This window comes from Tupaia chinensis, unplaced genomic scaffold (genome assembly GCF_000334495.1).
Source record: "Tupaia chinensis unplaced genomic scaffold, TupChi_1.0 Scaffold000086_1, whole genome shotgun sequence".
In the NCBI taxonomy this organism is placed as follows: Eukaryota; Metazoa; Chordata; class Mammalia; order Scandentia; family Tupaiidae; genus Tupaia; species Tupaia belangeri.
Window position 1 is genome coordinate 3,978,157 of NW_006159548.1, and position 22,067 is coordinate 4,000,223.

At 37.7% G+C, this 22,067-nt stretch overlaps 1 protein-coding gene across 2 annotated transcripts in view; it reads left to right on the plus strand.

Moving 5' to 3' along the window:
• Positions 1 to 19,313, plus strand: part of MTHFD2L (methylenetetrahydrofolate dehydrogenase (NADP+ dependent) 2 like) — a 115,597-nt gene extending 96,284 nt beyond the window's left edge. The window contains exon 7 of one of the 2 annotated variants that reach the window (XM_027769740.1): positions 16,589 to 19,313. In XM_027769740.1, coding sequence (XP_027625541.1) covers positions 16,589 to 16,701 — 113 coding nt within the window. In that variant the 3' untranslated portion in view covers positions 16,702 to 19,313. The remainder of the gene's footprint in view (positions 1 to 16,588) is intronic. The other variant, XM_027769738.1, reaches the window with a different exon arrangement.
• The last annotated feature ends 2,754 nt before the right edge of the window (positions 19,314 to 22,067 follow it).

Consider the following 22,067-nt stretch of genomic DNA (forward strand, 5'->3'; position numbering starts at 1 on the left):
AGAGAGAAATCATCTTCTGGGGGGATGGCCACACTGCAATCCCTTCTCCTCCATTCTCCTCTTGTAATTTTGGGCATGCCCCATGCCACCAAGTCCAGGACTCAAATTGCTGTCAGTCACGTGGGATTCAATGTCTTAACCACCACACCACCTGCTGGCCCCTCACTGGACTTATTTTCAACCTCTTGATTATTACTGATTTTTTTTTAAGAAAGAATTTTTGCTCTAGGGCACATGTGCTTGCCAGAGAGACAGAGAGACAGAAAGAGAGATATCACCCCTCAAGGGGGATGGCCATGCCACAGTCTCTTCTCCTTCATTCTCCTCTCAGGATTTTTGGTATGCACACTCTCACATGAATTTCAAGTCTCAAGGTTTGGGACTCAAACCCTGGTCAGTCATGTGGAAGTCCAGTGATATAACCACTATGCCATCTGCTGGTCCTATTGCTGATAGTGTAGCCTTTCAAATTCTTCAAGTTAGATTCAGTCATTCAGTTTTAAAATACTTATTTAGCACTTGTTTTATGTCAGGCATTGTTATATATACTTGGGATACAAAAATTGACCAACGTAGATAAAGTACTTACTCACAAATAGCTTCAATTCTGGTTAGAGGAAACAGATAATAATCAAATACTTACATAGCCATATAATAAATACACCAGGGTTCAGTGTTATGAAAATAAAGGTTAACGGGACTAGAGAACAATGGATGGAGTTGTTTAGCCAGGGTGGTCAGGGAGGGTTCAGGCTGCACCATAAGGCAAAGAGCCATGTGACTATCGGGGGGCGGGCAGCAAATGCAAAGACCTTGGTGAGGGGGACCATGCACCATAGTGTTGATGAACTACTGGGGGTCATTGTAACTGGACACAGTAAAGAAGGGGGAGAATAGTAGGAAGAGAAGTAGCAGCAGAATTGCTACATCACAAAGGGCCTCTAGACCATCGGAAGTAATTTGGATTTTACTGTAAGTATGATGGGAAAAGTCGTTGGAGTATTTGAATCAAAGACATGATACTTGATTTATATTTAACAGAATCACTCTTGTTACTGAAAGAAGCCTAGGCTGTAGAGAGGTAGGTTGTAAATAGGGGGACATAAATAGGAAATTATTGTAATTATCCAAATAAGAAATGATGGGGCATGGACCAGGGTGGTAATGGGTGAAGGGTGAAGGTGTTATGAGGTGGTTAGATGGTAGATATAATTTAACAGGAGAGTTGGGATGATTGATTGAGTGATTAGCTATGAGAGAAAGAGAAGAATTAGGATGTTGGAATAAGAAGGGTGGAGGAGCCACTTCTAAATCCTTTTGAGATGAATCTTAAAAGAATCAATGACTTTTTCCCAAGTGTGTATACTTAGGTAGCAAGTTGGGCAGAGGAGAGGAAACAGCTTTTTCTAGATGGGAACAGTAGATCAAAGGCAAGAATGGAAGTTTCACAAAGCCTACCGACGTAATAGCAGTTGAACTGTTAGGAAGAAACATTATTTGCTGAAGGAGGAAAGTATGACGTCATAGCAATCGTGAATGTGCCCCAAATAGTTTGGGCCTTATCTCACATTTTTTCAAAAGAAATCCCCACTAGGCAGGAAGTCCCGTCCACCAAAGGGACCTATAATTTGCAACTCTATCTGGTCAGAATTTTTTCTCAAAATTTCAACCAAAGGTCAAACATCAGAACAGAAGACAGTATGATGGAATTGTGTAGCAGCCCAGTATCATTCTTCCTTTTTCTTTTTTTTTTTTCTTTTTCTTTTTTTTGTTTTTTTGAGAGAAAGTTTTGCTATAGGGTGCTTGTACTGACTGGAGAGACAGAGAGAGACAGAAAGCAAGAAATCACCCCTCAGAAGAGATGGTCACGCCATAGTCCTTTCTCCTCCACCCCTCTCTCAAGATCTTGGGCACACAGGGACCAGCAGTTAGCATAATGGCTATGTCGCCGGACTCCCATGTAGTTGACCACAGTCCAGACCCGGTGGCTTAAAACTCACACTGGGCACGTGTGCATGCATGCTCAAGATCCCAAGAGGAGAACAGAGGAGAAGGGACTGTGGCGTGGCCATCCCCCCGGGGGGTGATTTCTTGCTTTCTATCTCTCTGTCTCTCTCTGTCTGGTGAGCACATGCGCCCTATAGCAAATACCTCTCCAAAAAAAAAAAAAGATCTTGGGCACACACACACATACCTGGTGTGAGTTTCTAGCTGCCAGGTCTGGGACTTGAACCGTGATTGACTATGTGGGAGTTCAGGGACATAACCATCATGCCCCATCTGCTGATCCCTCATTCTTCTAAGACACTACTAGAAATGAGACAAAACCCCTTGGAGTGCTTGATAAGCAGCTTCCCATCTATCAATTTTTCTCTTCTGTTAGTGCTGCACATTTGAAACCTCAGAGCGATCTTTCACTCCCTGATCTTTCTATACCTTGCTTAACCTTTTATAAAAGATGAGACTTTGGAGTCAAGATGACTTGAGTTTGATTCCTACCTCTGTTACTTAAAACAATTACGATCTTAGGCAAATCACTTCACCTCTCTGGAACTTGATTTTATCATCTGAAAAACTGAGATAATAATACCTATGTTATAAAGTTGTTGTGAAGATTAAATGAAATAATCACCTTACATGACCTAATTCGTGTATGTGAATTGCTGAGCATAATGCCTGGCAGAAAGCAGTGTATGTTATTCACCTTTTCTCTCCACTCCCACCACACTACTGGTCCAGAAGTACGAACTTCAAACTTCAATTACTGCCATGTCTCATTACTTCTCTGGCTTCGACTCTTTTCTGTTCTTTACCATGTCATGTAAATCAACTTTAAAGCACTCATGCTAATCTCCATGTTCTCCAAACCACTGTGGCAGGTTTTATGTGCCTTACTCATTTTGCTCTTAATCCTATACCACCTTCGACTTTTACTTAATTGTTCCCAATGCAATTGTATGTCTGTATGGTAAATGTTTTGCCTTGTATTTCTTTTGTATTTCTGTCCCATACCAGGTCTCAGGCTTCTTATTCACACCAATGATCATTTATATAAACATCTTCTGTACTTAGAAATCTTAGTGTCACTCATACATTACAGAACCCATTCTCTGAAGTTGTCATAATGGGTATACAAACCCCCACTCAAGGTAGCAGCAAATACCATACAAATCTGCAACAACCCACATCTACTGATATGCATCCATTGGCTCATTTACTAATGTACTCAGTGCATATTTAGTAAGTATAGGTGGAGAATCCCTAACAAAAATCTAAATCCAAAATATTCCAAAATCCAAAATTTTTTGAGTGCCAACATGATACCACAAGTGGAAACTTCTGCGCTTGACTTCATATGACAGGTTGCAGTCAAAATACTGCAATTCAAAATATAAAATGAACTTCAGGCTATCTGTTTTAGGTGTAAATAAACCATAAATGAATTTCGCATTTGGACTTGGATCTCATCCCCAAGATATGTCATCATACATACGTGCAAATATCTCAAAATTTAAAAAAATTCAAAATTTGAAACATTTCTGGTCCTAAGCATTCTGGATAAGGGGTACTCAACCTGTATTTCTTCATGCTAGTCGTCATTGGAGAAATAGGGTATATAATCATGCACATGATAGACAAAGTCTTGGTATTTATATTTTCTAGATTATGTCAAAATAAACTTCTTTTTGATGTGGTTTCAGCACTTTCTGTTTGTGCATTTAACAACAGGAGAAAATAAAAACATATTACCAGTTCCTAATGAGACAGATCATTTTTGAATATAGCACTTTTGCAGACCTAGTAATCTGTAGTTTGTAAAGTACCAAATTAAAGTGACTGCCCACCAACTCAGTTTTCAATGTTAATCATTGGATTTGATTATATGTTTGATCAGTCTGACTTAAAATAACATTTTATGATAGACGATTATAGGTAGTCCCAAAATTTCAGCTTTAATGTAAGGGAAGACCTAATACTTTAACCCAGAGGTGATCTTTTTCCAATCATTTTGAAAAATTTGATGAAAATGGTAAAAAGCCTTTCTGGCCAAGACTGTTACTACCATATAGTTATAGTGGCCACATAGGTCATTTCATAAAACAGGTTGAACCAGTGATAATCACTATGAGATCCCTTTCATCAGTGAGCCAACTGTCTTCCTTGCCACTTAGAATATAGACAAGATGGTTATTGTGAAGTTTAGTTCTTTCAGATCACATAAGCCTTTAGAGACATTCTTTTTCTTAAAAAAAAAAAAAAATCATTGCAAACCTTTACACATTGCAACATGGTTTTTCCCAGCATGCATTCTTTGTTTCCTGAGCCCCTCTCTTTCTCTCCCCTATATAGTCTCTGGTATCTATGCTTGCTCCCCCTGCCATTATACTTTCCACTTTTTCAGTTTCTACCACAGAGTGAGACATTTGGTATATATTGGGGGGGGCATACAATATCAGTCTTTTATAGTCTGACTTGCTTTACTTAATATTAAATCTCCTACATTCATCCACTTTGTCTTAAATGAGAGGGTTTTATTTTTTTTTAAGGCTGAGTAGTATTCTATAATGTATATGTGCCACATTTTTTAATCCAGTCATCTGTTCTTGGGCATTTGAGCTGATCTCATGTCTTAACAATTGTGAACAATACTGCAATAAACATGGATGTGCAAGTGTTTTTCTGACTGTTTTCCTATCTTTTGAGTAAGTACGTAGGAGTGGTAACCCTGGGTCATATGGTGGTTCTATTTGTAGGTTTTTGAGAAACCTTCATATTCTTCTCCATAGTGGCTGAACCAACTTACATTCCCACTAACAGTGTAGGAGGGTTCCCTTTCCACCACAACCTTGTCAGCACTTGTTGTTCTTTATTATTATTATTATTTTTTAATACTAGTAGTTTGACTGGGATTAAGTGATATCTCACTGTGGTTTTGATTTCCATTTCCATTATGAAAAGAGATGTTGAGCATTTTTTGATATGTTTTTGGCCATTTGTATGTCTTCTCTAGAGACTTGTCTGTTCAGCTCATTTGCCCACTCTTTATAGGATTGTTTGGGTTTTTTTCCAGGTAAGCTACTTGAGTTCCCTATAGATTCTGGTTATAAGTCCCCTATCTGAAGCATAGTTAGTAAAATTGTCTTCCATTCTGAGGGTTGTCTTTTTACTGTAATTATTGTTTCCTTTGCTGCACAGAAGCTTTTTAGCCTGATTAGTCCCACTTATCTATTTTTGGAATTATTATCTGTGCTTTAGGTGTCTTATTTAAGAAATCATTGCTAACTCCTAGAGACATTCTTTTTAATAGAACACATTTGACATTGAATCATCTATCTTTATGAAGAACATTAGAACATGAGAAACAGATCCACAGGAACAAGAGAAGTGTCTGAAGTCACTGCAAGTTTTTCTTCTCTTAATGATGAGATTTTTATAGTTGTTACATAGTGTCCCATATTAAAATACAAATATCTATGGGAGGTAATTTTTATCTCCTATCTTGTGTTGATTATGGCAGACTACTAAGATCAAGGCCCTGCCAAGAGATTTGGAGGATACTCTAGACAGCTTATCTAGTTTACAGATTTGCTACTCTAATAGACATGATGAATGGCTTGAGAAAAAAGAATTAGGGAGAAAAGAAATAGGAGGATAACAGAATAGATAATCATTTTGTTTTTTAAAAGATATCACAGAAGAGAAATATTTTTAGTCATTTTCTGAGCTCTCAATAGAGCATCATGGCAATATTCCTATACCTGCCTACCAAAATTGAAACTGGCAATAATAGCTGACGGTTATGGAGTCGGGTTGGGGCAGAGAAGGGACATTCTACTGATAGATCAGAGATGGAATTTACAGAAAGCAAATCCAAACTTTCACCAGGCGATTGATTTGCTATATGACTCCCTCAAGTGCCTTCTAAGGGATTTGAATAGTATATTTAGATACTCACAAAGATGATGCAGGTGGCTGGATACATATATATGGATTTGATTTAATATAAAAACAAAAACAAAGGCAATGAGAAAAATAAAAACAAAATCCCAGCCACCTTACAGATACAAATTGCCAAGTAAATTGGTGAAGGAAATCCTTGTAAATAAATACTGTTTAGCAACCTAACAAAGCCAACACAATTTGTGCAGAAATAGAGGTCAAAGCCTCTTCTCTTCTACCCCAGTAGGGCAGTAATCCTCCCTGTCCCATTGCTGCCTGCAAGAAGCCACAATAATGAACTTTTTAACACATAAATAAAAATTGTAAAAACTTCAGGAACTAGACAACCAGATAAATGTCAGAGGACACATACATAGTTAATTGCCTCTGGGGCACCCAAATCCTTGTTACCCTGCAAGAGCTCAGCATTGAACCACTCGTTAAGAAGCCCTTTGCTCTTTCTGATCCAACATGCTCGTAAGTGTCATTTTTATATCAGCCATATGAGAAAGTGGTGTGTTTTCTGTATTACCTCCTGAGTCATACTATTTCTCCAGCCTTATGCCATTCAGGTTTTTCTGGTTGTTATTCCTGTACTTCGTTTTCATGAAGCTTGTTTCCCCTTCATTATAGTGGGTATGTTTGAGAGGCCATGCCTAAATGGTTTGCATTTAGAAGCATGGGAAAATTCTCCAAGCATTTAATTTAGACAATTACAGATGTATACTAGGAGGCTAAAATTTACATGACAGAAGCAAGGAATTTTTGTTCTGCTATCTTGTCACAGATAAGGAATCATCCTTCTTCCTTTTGAGAACAATGGTTTTTAAAAATTAGATGTAACATCATCAGAAATCAGACATGGGCTACTGAGTAATTCTTTAAAAGAGAATCAGACAAAATAGAAGGAGAAATAAAACAATACTATAAGAACTTAAGACATCGGTTCCACTTCCTCTATCCAAAAACCAACTTATAGAGCACAAATATATCCTTTGACCTTGCCAGCATATGTAATTTCTAAAATGTACTGGCAAAATTAATTCTGTTTAGGTACATCTGGAAATTCCATTATTTGGAATAGTATAAAATGAACTGAAGTAGAAATTTGCTATCTGCCAAGAATCAGTGAGTATTCTAAATGAAGTATCTTAGTTGAGAATTTGGATTATTAAGTGCCAGGCTCTGAGAACTTGGAAACATAAAGTTTCCAAAGGAAATAATGACATAGAACACACAAGCTGGAGACACCCTGTCATGAAACATGGGTTGCTAGTACCAGAAGGTTAATGATCACATAAGTTTTCTTTATTCTTACTTGAGTTGCTAAAGGGCATTTTAATGTCCCTTAGGTCGCCATTAGTATCCTTTCTGAGTAATTTTTCCACACCCTATGACCACATGTCACCCTTGGATTTTTTTGAGGCATGCACATAGACTGTACACCCAAGTTCTTCCATTATCCCTGTCACTACCTCAAACTTTAAATATGAAATAACTTCTGCTCTAAAACTACTATTCTTATCCTGATATATTGAAAAATGGTTGTCTTCAAGTACAAATAATGGAAATAATGTCAAACAAAGCCTGTCTTAGTTCTCTCCTTTAGAAATCTGAAGCCAGTAATATAGGAAAAAGTAGTTATCCGTGTACTGGAGCAAAGAGAACACAGCAGATAAGATACTCATTCTGCAAGAAGATTTCTTGGGTAATTATTTTATGACATACAAGAGCCAGAAACTATGAAAAAGCATGATGAGTTTCTCTTCTACTTTAATTTTTTTTCTGAAAATTATTTAGTAATATACATTTTTCTCTTTAATCGCTCATCTAACAAAACTGGCCCTTTCTAAATATACAAATAACCAAATTTTACTCACTAAAGACTTTCTAAAAGCTTATTCACCTTGAACACAGTAACTACAGCTATCATCACCCTCAGTTTCCTGACCCTTCATCTGGAGGTTATATAGCCAGTGACCGAGACCTCTCCAGTCCTGTGTCTTTTTTTTTACTGTTTCTCTCATGTGCTTGGGTGACAATGGACTTCCTTTAGCTCCTCCATTATATCAGATCCAGTGTCAGGTCCCAGATGCATTTGCTTTCACTCTTCCACGTCTGAATCTTTTCTCTCTCCCTTTCTTGTCCCCTCAGGTATCCAGCAGGTCTTGAAGATTTTCTGTAATTTTACAAATCTTTCTGTGACCCCCCTTACCCGATTTCTATCCCTCCTTGGAGGTGTGCCCTTAAGAACCTGGATTTATTACGATCTTTGCACATCTCACTTTATGTTGTTATTCTGTGTTTTTCTCCTTTTCTTCCACCCAGATATAAACACTTCAGTAGAAAAATGTGCAAACTCAAAATAGGGAATTTTCCCATTTGATTTTTTAAAAAATTAATTAATTATTTTTAACCTCCTATTACTGTATATCATTACAGCATACCAAAATGAATTTTCCCATTTTATCTTATATTGCCTCAAAGTACATTTTTACCCCAAATGTTAAAAATACTTTAATCATTGCTCTTAGGTTAATATTCAAATTTTTCAACACTATGTGTTAGGTTTCATATAAACTAAACATTGTCTACCTCTTTTTTTAAAAAAAATTATATATTTATTCTTTTCAATGAAAGAGAGAGAAATAAGGGGTGGGGGACAAAACAGAGGCAGACATGTCCTACAGGAGCATCCATACTCCTTTCTCAGCTGGCCCAGATCACAGGCATCCACATGCTCAGGGAAATATTGGGACATGAACCCATGACCCCTCCCATTTAAGTCCAGTTGTGCCACCACATTTGCCATAACCTACTCTTTTCCTTTACTCCTACCTTTCACACTCATCTTAATGTATTTTTTTTCATTGCTAATGAGAAAAAGAGAGAAGAGAAAGTACTCCACAGTGGAGCGTAGCCATGCCACAATCCTTTTTCCTCCATTTACCTATCCTAACAGGATTTTGGGCACACACACACAGCACACACACACACACGCCCAGAATACTTCTCAAGCTGCCAGGGCCAGGACTTGAACTGTGGTCAGCTACATGGCATCCAGCTCCCTACACTCAACACTTAACTGCTACACTGCAGGGCCATCTCAGTTCTATGTTTCTAAGAGATCAAGCTGCTTTCCATGCAACGATAGCTTCTTGCACCTTTACAAGCATTTTCCCTCCTCCCAAGGATACTGTCTGTTCTCCATTTCACCTGGAAAAGTTTGATGCTTGTGCTCCATACGTATATACAGTGCTCAAGTTCATTTAGGTCCTCCTAACACATTTGCAGTGCGGTAAACATTTCATTTATAGTACGTATCATAGCCATAGCTCAATTTAGCTCATTTTAATTTTCATGTTTATTTCCCCAACTAGACAATGAGCTCCAAAGACAACTATGTCTTTCTCAAGAAACATTTGTTGTGAATCTATCAAGGCTAGTTTGTAGTATGTATGGGAATAGTGATTAATTGAGTATAGAGTTAGAAAATGATGCAAGACAAAGATTTGGGCCAAAGCATTAAAGATTTTAATTGCCATGACAAAAAAATGTATAGTTCATCCTAGAGATAGTGAAGATTCATTGAATGTTTATAAGCTGAAATGATTAAATTTGTGTTTTAAAGAATAAACTTGGCAGCAGATTATATGGCTGTTGTGGTAGACTGGAAACCAAGAGATGGCTATGACTTGAAAACTGGCTACACATTTCTCCTGTCCCCATATGCACATCCCCTTTCACTGTGACTTTGCCACTCTTCGTATTCCAACTCTGAATTAGAGCTTGACCATGTGACTTGATTTGGCCAATGGAACAATAGCATCTGTGTTGCAAGCAGAAGTGTGTAAAGCATTTGCGTGTTGGGGTTTGCCTGAGACTTGACTGGGAACCTTAGGACATCATGTGAAGTAGCCTCTCTGAAGCAGTGACTCTCATCCAGTTTTTTTTTTGTTTGTTTGTTTGTTTTCTTTTTATTGTCAGAGGGCATGTGCACTTGCCACAGAGAGATGGAGACAGCAAGAGAGAAGGTGAGAGAAGGACAAAGTATTTCCAATAGAGCGTGGTCACCCTGCAGTCCCATGGCTTCCATTTCTCCATCCTTTTGGGATTTGAGGCACACACACATATACCCAGTGTGTTTTTGAGCCATTGGAGCCAATATTCAAACCATGGTCAGCCATATAGGATCTGGCTCCTTAACCACTATGATACAGAGCTGACTTCTCACCTGGTTTTTCAACTTCCTCCACCTTTTTGTAGGAACAACACTCCTCCCTCACCATCTGAAACATCTCTCATTTCATACAATGGTTTTCAGTCATGCATGCTAGAATCTTAGAGTGGAAGGAGGCATATGTAATTGGATTTCATTTCACAGGAGATTTCAACTTATTCTATAACTAAAAATTGAAAATTACTAAGTTTCATGAATTAGTGAATAAACAGTTAACAACTCAGCCTCAGAAGTTAATAGGCTCCACAAAGAAAGTGATATTTGAGTTATATCTTGGAAGGAAAAGTAAACATTGATTAGATGTAGAAGTAAGGGAAGGCATATTAGACTAAGAAAAAAGTATGTACAAAAGCAAATCTTATGTTCAAAATATTGTGTTGTCAGAAAAGTCATAATGCATTTTTGCATAGAAAAACATAGAAAAAATATGTTATGACTTTTCTGATGTCACGATATCTGATTTTAAATGCTAATCTCTTTTCTCTCTGTACAGTTGAACAATATCTTCCCCATAATGTCTGAAAGAGGGTAAGTTAACAAGTATTACATCACCAGAATAACCTTTCAGTAGTTGGTCTTTCCCTGAGGGCAGATGAGGGTTTGCACCTGCTTACAAAAGGTGATGCTTTCAAAGAGTAATCCTATTATGAGTAGGGAAGAGGTGTTCTATATGCACCATTGAAGAGAAATATGGACCCATTATATAGCAGTAATTTCCTTCAGAGGCTTGTTTACCATACACATAGTGTGAGGAATCTATAAGACACTTGTGGGACACAGATGAGGTTTATTATCTGTTGACGAGGTTGTGTGCGGTGGTCTCAACTGGGCTGGACTGAGGTGTATATCATGCTGAGTGAACTTTCTTCACAATCTAAATGATGTATAGTGATTTAATGTATGAATAACAATAAAATACATATATAAATAAAAAAAGAAAGATTATAAATTAGGCTGGTAAAGCCATGACACTTTTGAAGAAACCTATGGAATATATTTTGCAGGGTCTTAACTTTGTAGAGGGGTCATTCAAATGAACTGGGTAATAATAACTGACTTTCCTCAAAATTTTTTTATCTTTAAGAACTTGCTTTTAATGTTATTAAGTCATTTCTAAGTCTTGTCCTCTAGAGCTAGTTACATGCAGATAATAGGATTTGGTGATGTTTCATTCACCTCAATTCTCAGTTTCAGTAATTCTAAAATCACATTGACTTTATGAGATTGAATCTAACTCAGGTTTTGCCATATGTGTTCATTAGCTTCTTATGAAAGTCTATGTATGAAGGTCTGATACCTGGTTCTCATACCAAACTTTTGGTGTTTTCCTTAAATACATAAACAAAGGGGACCAGCAGATGGTGTAATGATTACATTGCTGGACTCCCACGTAGTTGACCACTGTTCAAGTCCTGGACCCGGCAGCTTAAAACTCATGCCAGGTGCATGTGCATGAATGCCCCAAATCCTGAGAGTGAAGAGATTTCTGCGTTGCTATCCTGCCTGAGGGGTGACTTCTCACTTTCTGTCTCTCTGTGTCTCTCAGTGAGTATACATGTAATATAGCAAAAATCTTTCTAAACAAAAAAACTAAATAAACATAGATTCCTCACACCATGCCTACAGTAAACAAGTCTCTGAAGGAAATTACTGCTATATAATGGGTCCATATTTCTCTTCAATGGAGCATGTAGAACACCTCTTCCCCGTACATAATTGGATTACTCTTTAAAAGCATCACCTTCTGTAAGCAAGTGCAAACCCTTGTCTGCCCTCAGGGAAAGACCAACCACTGAAAGGTTATTCTGGTGATGTAATGCTTGTTAACTTACTTTCTTTCAGACATTTTGGGGAAGGTGCTCTACAGAACATGAGACATGAATTTAACTTTAGCACACAATTAATGTTACCTCACAAGCTACCTTTGGTGCTTCATATACACGTTGCTTAGGATAGCCCTGAAATAGTTATGTGAAATCATTAGACTAGGGAATTTTTTTAAGCACTGGCATCTGTGATCACAGTATTTGTCAATAATTCTCCATCTTTCTTGAGAAATCACTTCTTTCTTATTCTGATCCTTATATAAATAGACAAAGAATATGTTAATACCAGCCAGCAGCAGACATGGGTTCTCATGAAAAGCAAAAGAAATAAAAACCTAATATGCTTTTAAATTAAATTGAGGGACCAACAGATGGCGTAATGGTTACATCGCTGGACTCCTATGCAGTCAACCCCAATTTGAGCCCTGGACCCAGTGGCTTAAAACTCACATGGGGTGCATATGTGTGCATGGCCAGAATCCCAAGAGAAGGGAAGAGAGGGGATTATGGCATGACCATACCCTCCTGGAGGGTGATTTCTCACTTTCTGTCCCTCTGTCTCTCTGATGAGTGCATGTACTTTGTAGCAAAAGTTTCTCTCTAAAAAAAAGTTGATCACTGTCTGCTTCTGATGATGACGTACAGGTTGTTTTCATATTCACCCACTTTATGTCAAAGATAAAATTATTTGAAACAAGTATTTAATTAGCTAGGTGGATTCACAGTGGCATCACAATCTTCTGCCTAGTGAGCAACTTATAGGGTTCCATTAACACTCCAAAATGCTTAGTAATGTCCTGAGAAGCCCCTAATGAAGATCCATTACCCACCATATCTATTGCATCTGTGAAACCTGATAGGCAGCACAGAATGAATGTATGTTGGTTTCCATCTGTAAAGTGTGCAAAAGCAGAGACACTGAACTAGAAATTGGGGGCAGGTGTTACTTCACACAACAGCTCATTCCTTTCCCTTTTCTCTTCTCAAACTTCACCTTTTGAGCAAATGAATGTGACAGTAAGCATGTTGTGAAAAACATAATTTAGAAGAGGAGGATCATGATACCCGAGCAGAGCAGTGGCTTATCCAATCTGACACCTAGAAATAAGTGAGTCATGCAGCTAAGCCACTTGTAATTTGCAGTGCAAGACCTCAAAGATGATGAGCTTGGTGCCAGGAGGTGGCATGGTGATCAAAGCACTGGGCTCCCACATGGGCAATTGCAGCTTGAATCCCAGACCAGGCGACTTGCTTTCTCACCTTCCCTCTCTCTCTCTAGTCAAATTTTGAAATAATAATAATAACAAGTGGAATTAAATGAACAAATAATTTTTTAAAAGATGATGAGCTTAGGGGGAACCAGCAGTTAGCGTAATGGCTATGTCGCTGGACTCCCATGTAGTTGACCGCGGTTCACGTCCCGGACCCGGTGGCTTAAAACCCACGCCGGGTGCGTGTGCATGCGTGCCCAAGATCCCGAGAAGAGAATGGAGGAGAAGGGATTGTGGCGTGGCTATGCCCTCTGGGGGGTGATTTCTCGCTTTCTGTCTCTATGTCCCTCTCTGTCTTTCTGGCGAGCGCACGTGCCCTATAGTGAAAAACCTCTCAAAAAGAAACATAAACAAACAAACAAACAAACAAAAAACTGCTTTTCTTGAAATTACCAGCTGAACTTGCTATTGAAAGTAGTTAGATTACTTATGATATTGTGTGATCAACAAAATGTTGGGGGAAAAGGAATGGAAGACAACTGTATATAGCAGAGATAGTGTAATAAGAGAGTGGGAAAGGGCAGAGGGTCAAACATGGAGTAAAAACATATATATACATATACATATATATGAAAGTAGAAAGGGAATATTATTGATGATAATATACATGATTAAGCCACTATGCAGTTTATTCTAGATGGGAAACCATATTTAGTATGTTGTGGTGATGCTTAGGGAATGAATGTTAATTAATTAAAAAGAAAAGTTGCAGGAGAAAAAAAAACAGTAAAACTGTTTGTATTGAAATTTTAAAAAATGCATATTTGATGACTGCAGTAAGCTATATAGCCCCAGCTAGGTACTACTTTATAGTATGTTCATTCTACTCACTGAGGTTTATCCCATGCATAGGTATATATCAGCTGTGCTAGCTATTGGATATATTTAGACTAATTAAGTTCATTAGCAAATCAATCAAATGGGGGGGGGAGGGAGGCATAGAAAGCAGCCATGGATACCAGAGACAATGTGGGAGGAGGGTGGGACATGGCAGAGGGTGAGGGATAGGGAATCAAGGATGGCAAAACAAAGTATACAAGACATAAGAATTGGAAAATTATTTGCTGATAACATATACGTTAATGTGCTTGATTGAGCCAATATACAGTGTATTTTGGATGGAAAATTCATTTGTATGCTGTAACAATGCATAGTGAATTGATGTAAAAAATAAATAAATTTAAAGAGAATAAAAAGAAAAGAAATGGTTGGAAGGACATATTTTGAGAGAAGGCCATAGTTTTCGCCCTGTTCTAGGTTAAGAAAGTGATGAAGAAAATGTTAATAATGTATACTAAACCTAAAAGTATGACCTTGTCAATTAACACACAAAAAAATGGTTAACTTAAGATCAGATCAGAAGTGTACTTGCTTGTCAATTACACTGAAGCCTTGCTATGAAACGAGAGTTTGGGAGAAATCAAAGCATTCTTTGAGACTCAATTGGCAATGTAGAATTTACAATCAACAGTATTGTATATAAAAAAATAGTGCAGTGTATTAAATTCCTTGATAGAAGTAGATTAAAAAATTACTGGAAACATAGATAGTGGAACTTTAAATTCAATTTTGGAAGGGTAAATTTTGGAGAAAAATTATAGACAGTTGACATTTTATTGACTTTGAAGGAATAATGAGGAATTTCCTATTTGTGTAAGGTAAGAGTGTTCCGGGTAGAAATAGCAGCTAGAAAAGAAAGGACTAAAAATTCAAAACTATTTATGAAATGGCTATTGACCCAGTCTCATGTTTCTGTAGCATAGTCCAGTGAGTGGAAGTATAATGGAGAGCATATGCTTCTTGCATAGAGAGGCTTTTGAAAAACAGAAATATTACCTTTCAAATCACAGTATTATCTTTTTTTTTATAGCATCAGAAGATTCATGACACAGGTTGCATGTATGTGTATGTCACGTATTTAAGCTTATTTGGACTTTTCTTCAAGTATAACAATATTGCTCTATTTCTTTGCCTTTCCTATAATTTAAAAAGAATTATTCCAGTGTGCCATTTCACTTCAAATAAGGTAAAGGCAAATTTTACAAGCCATCTGTTTTAGTCATTGTGTTGCTACACAGAAATACCTGAGACTGTGTGGTTTATAAAGACTAGAGGTTTATTTGGCTCATGATTCTGGTGACTAGGAAATCCAAAGACATAGGACTGACATCAGGCTTGTGTCCAGTGTTATGTTACAACATGAGCAGAAGTAGAGGGGAGGGAAATTAGGTGCACACAGAGAGGAAACAGAGTTCTCACTTCCTTTATTTGTCCCTCCCAGGCTCCCAGCCAATTGGATGGTGCCCTGTCATAAGGCCCATTAAAGGTATCACCACCTCTAAAAGCCACTACACTGGGGACCAAGCTTCCAGAACTTAAGTCTTTGGGAATAAAACATTATCCAAAATATAGCACCATCTTTCAAGAGGGCAATATAAATGGAAAGAATAACACTTAAGGTCTAGAAAACATTGGTTGGTTTTGATTCATGTAGACATATATGAACAAATTTGTAAAAGGCAATACATATAAATGACATGTGGTTAATAATGTCATATTATGCATTACAGAAGTCTTGTCTATGTTAACTTTCTACTATCTGGAAAAACTTCATTGCTCTTATTCCCATGATAAAGCACTAAACCACCAATTTAATGAATGCATGAAGCTATTCACCTTTAATATTGTGGGTGAAAAAACATTCTTAAAACTTGATGAAAGTTCTTTGCCACATTCTTTGAGTATATTCATTGAATAAGAGGTATTCATACCTTTGAACAGGGTTGTGTGTATATGCTCAGTAATTCAAATATAATTCATGATTTTGATTACACTTGCACTAAATGTATTAATGTATTATCTACACATGCTTGGTAGCATTGTTGTAACAGGACCAATTTAATTTTATAACTGGTGTGTGCTGAACTATCTATAACCTGTTACCCCCTTGGGACCAATTTCATGTACTTTAGACATAGTTAACCATAGTAATTGGATCAATCGTAGTTTATAGCTTTTCATCATATAACATTAATCGAGCTGCCTGAAGATTGAAACTGCTGTCTTGATGCCAGTTCGTTCTTTCTCTTCACCTTAGGTATTATACACAGAAGTGTCTAAGTCAATGTGTGTTTATTGTAGCCTCCTTTATCCTAAAACTGACTTAAAGTTGTCATAGTTATACATATGTGTGTGTGTGTATGTATATATATATATATATATATATAAAATGTAAAAATACACTTTGTTTAAAAATAGGGAATTATCACAGAACTTCAAAAATAAAAAGTGTTTTTTATTTTTTTCATTAGCTGTGAAGAAGAAAGCCAGTTTTATCACTCCAGTTCCAGGAGGTGTGGGACCCATGACAGTGGCGATGCTTCTGAAGAACACCCTGTTGGCAGCTAAAAAAATCATTTACTAGATCATGTGAAAGAGTAAATAAAGCAAAGTCAACTCATGCAACTTATTTATTTGACAAAGGGCAAACACCTTTATATTTTACTACGAAGTCATTTATTTCTACATTGTATTTATTTTTTCATGGGTGGAATCAATCATATGATTTACACAACTTTATGCACTCCTGGCAATAGATTTTGAGTTTTAGGCAAAACCAAAACAAATCCAATGAAAATTTTGGTAATGATTGTTTACTTTGTGGATATCTGTTCATAAGGCTAATAAAGGGCTCATAAGAAAAATATATTTTTGACACACTAAATGTCACACAATATGTTTTCAACAAATGTTTTGTCAGTCAAATGGGCACCTGTGTAAAATGTAATTCAGGTTTACCATAGCGTGATTAATTGCTGAAAAAGCACTTTCTTGTGAAAAGAGAGATGGGATATTGAAAATAACATCTGGATATCCTCTACTAAATGCATCCCACAAGGCTATGCTAATGCAAAATGATGTTCTGGTTAAGGAAAGAAAAATATTCAAGGAAGATGAAAAAGGAAATGCTACTTTGAAAAGTGATGATACAACATTGTGAATGACTATTTGCCATTGTAAAAAAGTACATGGAAAATGGATTAGGTTTACACATCACATTTCTTTCTTCATCTAAATATATTTGGGCAATACCTTTACTGTGTAACCATGGAGAAAAATCTATAAATAAATAGACAAAACAAAACTAAGATTGTACTTTCCCACATATATCAAACAAACATGTTACCTCGGTTCATTGGAAAAGTCAGGATGCATTTTTGCATAGAAAAAGATGTCATGGCTTTCCAATGACCCCATAGTATGAGGGTATCCATCGTTAAAGAACTGTGTCTGTAAAAATGTCAAAAACAAAACAAAAAACTGGCTCTTCTGTTTGTTCCCAAAAATCAATAGGAAAATCTGATACTTACAATATGCCAAAACTAAACCTTGGCTTACAGCTAAAAAATCCATTGTTGTGCATGGTTCCAATGGCATTTGATTCTCACCACAGATGTAATCTTTCTAACACAATTTAAATTAGGAAATAGTGAATGTTGGTGGAAGGCTCTTTTGAAATGACAACAACATAACTGATACTGTGTTTTCTTGCCCAAACTCCTGTATGTTTATGTACCAATAGTGATTCTTACTTGATGCATGTCTTTATCAGTGAGTATTCTTGACTCTGTGTGTGAAAATTGACTAATGTTTATAAACATTTCATGTGTACAAAAAAAGCAGTTTGAAAAATAGCTGTGTTCTTGTTCCTTAAGATAGCTATGAATTTCTTTATACATATATTTGTTACCTGTTTCTTTATTGCTTGCCTGAGAAATGTACAGGTTTCTCAAACATGAAAGAGAAAGCTCTGTAACATATTCCAGAATCTCTTTATGCTAATTTTTGTCTGATAACACTGGCAGAATTTTAAATTCAAAGCTCCCAGCCAAACAGTTCAGAAGGAGCTTCTTTAGTTTTTCAGGGGTTCTTGTGATATGAGACATCTGTTTAGTCTTTTTCCAGTTTCCAGACACACAACTACTAAAATCCTTGGAGTCTCCAAAGTGATACCTTTTTGTTTACCACTGAGATGCCTTTTGACTGGCCACCCCAAGGTGGCTTCAGGATGGGGCTTGGTTATACCAGAATGACCAAGGCAGGATTAGAGGGTTGGCTTCAGATCTGTAGGGAGAGAGAGAAACTGAAGGTTAAGAATAAAGTTAAGTTGATCAGTAATGGCATGTTGTAATCAATTATGCCTATGTCATGAAGCCTATGTAAAAAACCCACAAGCACAGGGTTCAGAGATATTCTAAGTACTAGAAAGTATGGAGGTTTCTAGAGGACAGTGTGCCCAGAGAGGGCATGGATGGTCCGTGCTTCTTCCTACATGCCTTGCCCCATGCAGCTTTTCCTTTCTGTAGTATCTTTTACAATAAACTGGTAAACCTAAGTGTTTCCCTAAGTTCTGTGAGCCATTCTAGCAAATAACTTGAATCCAAGGAGGGAAGGTGGCTGTGGGAACCCTGACTTATAGCAATTGGTCAGAAGCACAGGTCAAACAATCTAGGGCTTGTAACCAGTATTGGAAATGGAAGAGAGCAGTCTTTTGAGACTGAGCCTCAACCTGTGGCATCTCATGCTGTCTCTAGATAGTGTGAGAATTACATTGAACTGGAGGATACTCAGCTAGTGTCTACTGCAGAAATGATTGCTTACTTACTATGTGAGAAAAGCCAAACAAACAATTAAAAAAACACACATCTGGCCAGAGAAGTATTCGGTGTTGATTGTTGAAAGTGTTGGAGACACTGAGTTTGTTTTCTTCTTGTGCACTCAGGAATCTTTAACTTCCAAAATAAATTAAATGACCAAAAGTATATGTATGTGGAAAATGTGAAGACTGGGATTTTTGAGCCTGCAACCCATATGGTTCAGGAGTGGTTATTTTGGAATGATAGTCAGAAGTCAGCCTTTCCGGAGACTAATTAAAGTACTGTAGGAGAAAAATTATTCTGACACAATTATTCCTGTTTAATATGCAAGGAAAACTTTTTTCAAGATTATTATAATGGAATCAAGACTATTGTAATAGAGGGACCAGCAGTTAGCGTAATGGCTATGTCACTGGACTCCCATGTAGTCGACTACGGTTTGAGTCCCAGACTCGGTGGCTTAAACTCACACCAGGTGCGTGTGCATGCATGCCCAAGATCCCAAGAGAAGAATGGAGGAGAAAGGATTGCAGTGTGGCCATCCCCACTACAGCGTGATTTCTCACTCTCTGTCTCTCCATCTCTCTCTGTCTTTCTGGCAAGTGCATATGCCCTATAGCAAAAATCTCTCCAAAAAAAGAAAAAAAAAAGACTATTGTAATAGAGAAGAGAGATTGAACTTAATAAAGCTGATGTTTTCTAGCCAATAAGAGAGCTAGGAGGTTAGTGGATAGAAAATTACTAAGAACTTGGGAACCAGCAGTTAGCATAATGGCTATGTCGCTGGACTCCCACATAGTCGACCGTGGTTCGCGTCCCAGACCCGGTGCCTTAAAACTCACGCCGGGCGCGTGTGCGTACGTGCCCAAGATCCCGAGAGGAGAATGGAGGAGAAGGGATTGCGGCATGACCATCCCCCCTAGGGGGTGATTTCTTGCTCTATGTCTCTCTCTGTCTGGCGAGTGCACACGCCCTATAGCAAAAAGCCTCTCCCCCACAAAATTAAATAAATAAAAAAGAAAATTACTAAGAACTTATTATCAAGGGTAGGGGAATTCTTGATAAAATGACTTTTTAAAAGTCTTGATAACAGCAGTCTGAAAGAGTTATATATCAGAGGAGCCAGCAGGTGGCATGGTGGTTAGGACTGCTGGACTCCCACATGATCCACCGTTGTTTGAGTCCCAGACCTGACGGCTTTCTCTCTCTCTCTCTCTCTTTCTCTCTCTCTCTCTTACACACACACATGCACAACACACAGAAACACACACTGTCCCTCTCTGGCAAATTAAAATAAATTAAATAGTAATAATAAAAAGAGTTATATATCAGGAGTAGAGAATGAGGAACTTGATCGACTATCAAAGGGTAGTTTCTCCATAAACTGAGTAGGTCAAAACCTAGTCAAGAGGAGCATTCGGGGGAGCCTGACTGAAACTTGGAGAAAGAGAGAGTCTTTGTCAACACGTGAAAGAAATAAAGTCAGTTCATTATGACTTCATTTATGGCTATTTGGGGTTCATAAAAGGCAAACATCTGATAGCTTTGGGAAGGGCTTAGAGATAAAGATTTCCTTCTTCTACTACGTTGTATCTGTAAAGAGGGCCCTGAAGAATTAATGGAGGTAGAACAATAATCTGAAGAGATGGAGGAGGGAATGCACTTAGCATATGTATGTATGTATGAAAGCAAAGGTACCGTCAGACTAAAATGACGCATGTGTAGAAAGTGAAAGAATCCAACTGGTTAAGTATGTGAAAATAGGTAAGAGAAAGTCCGGGTAAATCAGAATTCAGTGGCATTTAGTAAGTTATGAGAAGTGTACTCAGAGGCTAAGCAGATGTTATCATTGATTAACATAAGGAAGCTGTAATGGGGAACGATTTTGGAGAAGAGAGTATGTTCAGTTTAAGACATGTTAAGTTGGAGGTGATGACATAATACATCAACGTAAGTCCTGACATAATACCAGTCTGGGAAGAGGATGAGAATTCATGGCTCATCCGGTAAATACCAAGCACTAACTTCCTTACTTCCTTGGTGAGCATTACACACACTCCGTATCTTTCTATACTTGCTCAATAGTAACAGCCATCCTTCACTGGGCACCTATTATGTGTCAGTGCTTTTCTTTTCATGTTGTTGTGGTTGCTCCTTGTTGACAATCTCCATCTGGTAAATGAAGAAATTGACCCTCCTAATTATTATAAAGCCTCGGCCAAGGTCAAATGGATATTAAAGGTGGAATTTGAACTCGGTACAAGGTCTGCTGGGATGATGTGGTTAGACCCCACTCTTCACTACTTCACTTTGCCACCCTTCCATGCCCCTATCTCCTCCTAGAATCTTTCTCTTCTCACTACATGCCTAAATCCTATCTGTCGTTTCAGATTTACTCTGCATAATCTTGTTCTTGAATAATACCATGAGAGTCTGACTCAGGCCCACCTCTCAGTTCCCATAGCTCTTTATAGGAGCAATCACTCCTGCCAGTGCTGTTACTATGTATGTAATTTCCCTGGTTGTCTTTAATTCCTTGAGGTCAGAATCCAGGCATGATTTATCTGTTTGTCTTAAAAAATCATCACACACAGTCTAGTACTCTGATGTAGTTGGCATTCAATATACTTTTTTTAAAAAGTTTATTTTATTCTTTTTTCTTGAGAGAGAGAACAGAGACAGGTAACCTTAAGAGGATTTTGCCATGCCAAGATGCTCCCCCTAGCTCCCAAATAGCTAGGATTACATGCAGGTGTAAATGCACCTGGCATGTTTGAGTTGACCCAGAATCTGATCCTGGGCCTCCAGTGTGTCTCCAGTACCACACAACAGTGCCTTATCATCTTTGTTCCCATGGCTGGGGGAATGGTCAATATTTTATGAATGAATGAATGGCAACCGAATCCAAGAGAATTACAGAATAAATTCAGAGAGAGAGAAACAATGAACTGATGACTGTGTCTTGTCAGTGACCAGCAATAAACTTGGTTGCGTTAGTGAAAGAGCAAGAGAGAAAGAAAAATAGAAAGGAAAAGAAAGAAGGAAAGAATAACTTCTAGAGATACTGATGAGAGAAGAGATGAGTAAATCAAAAAGACCAAAAACATTGTACAAGATAAAAATGAGAGTGGAT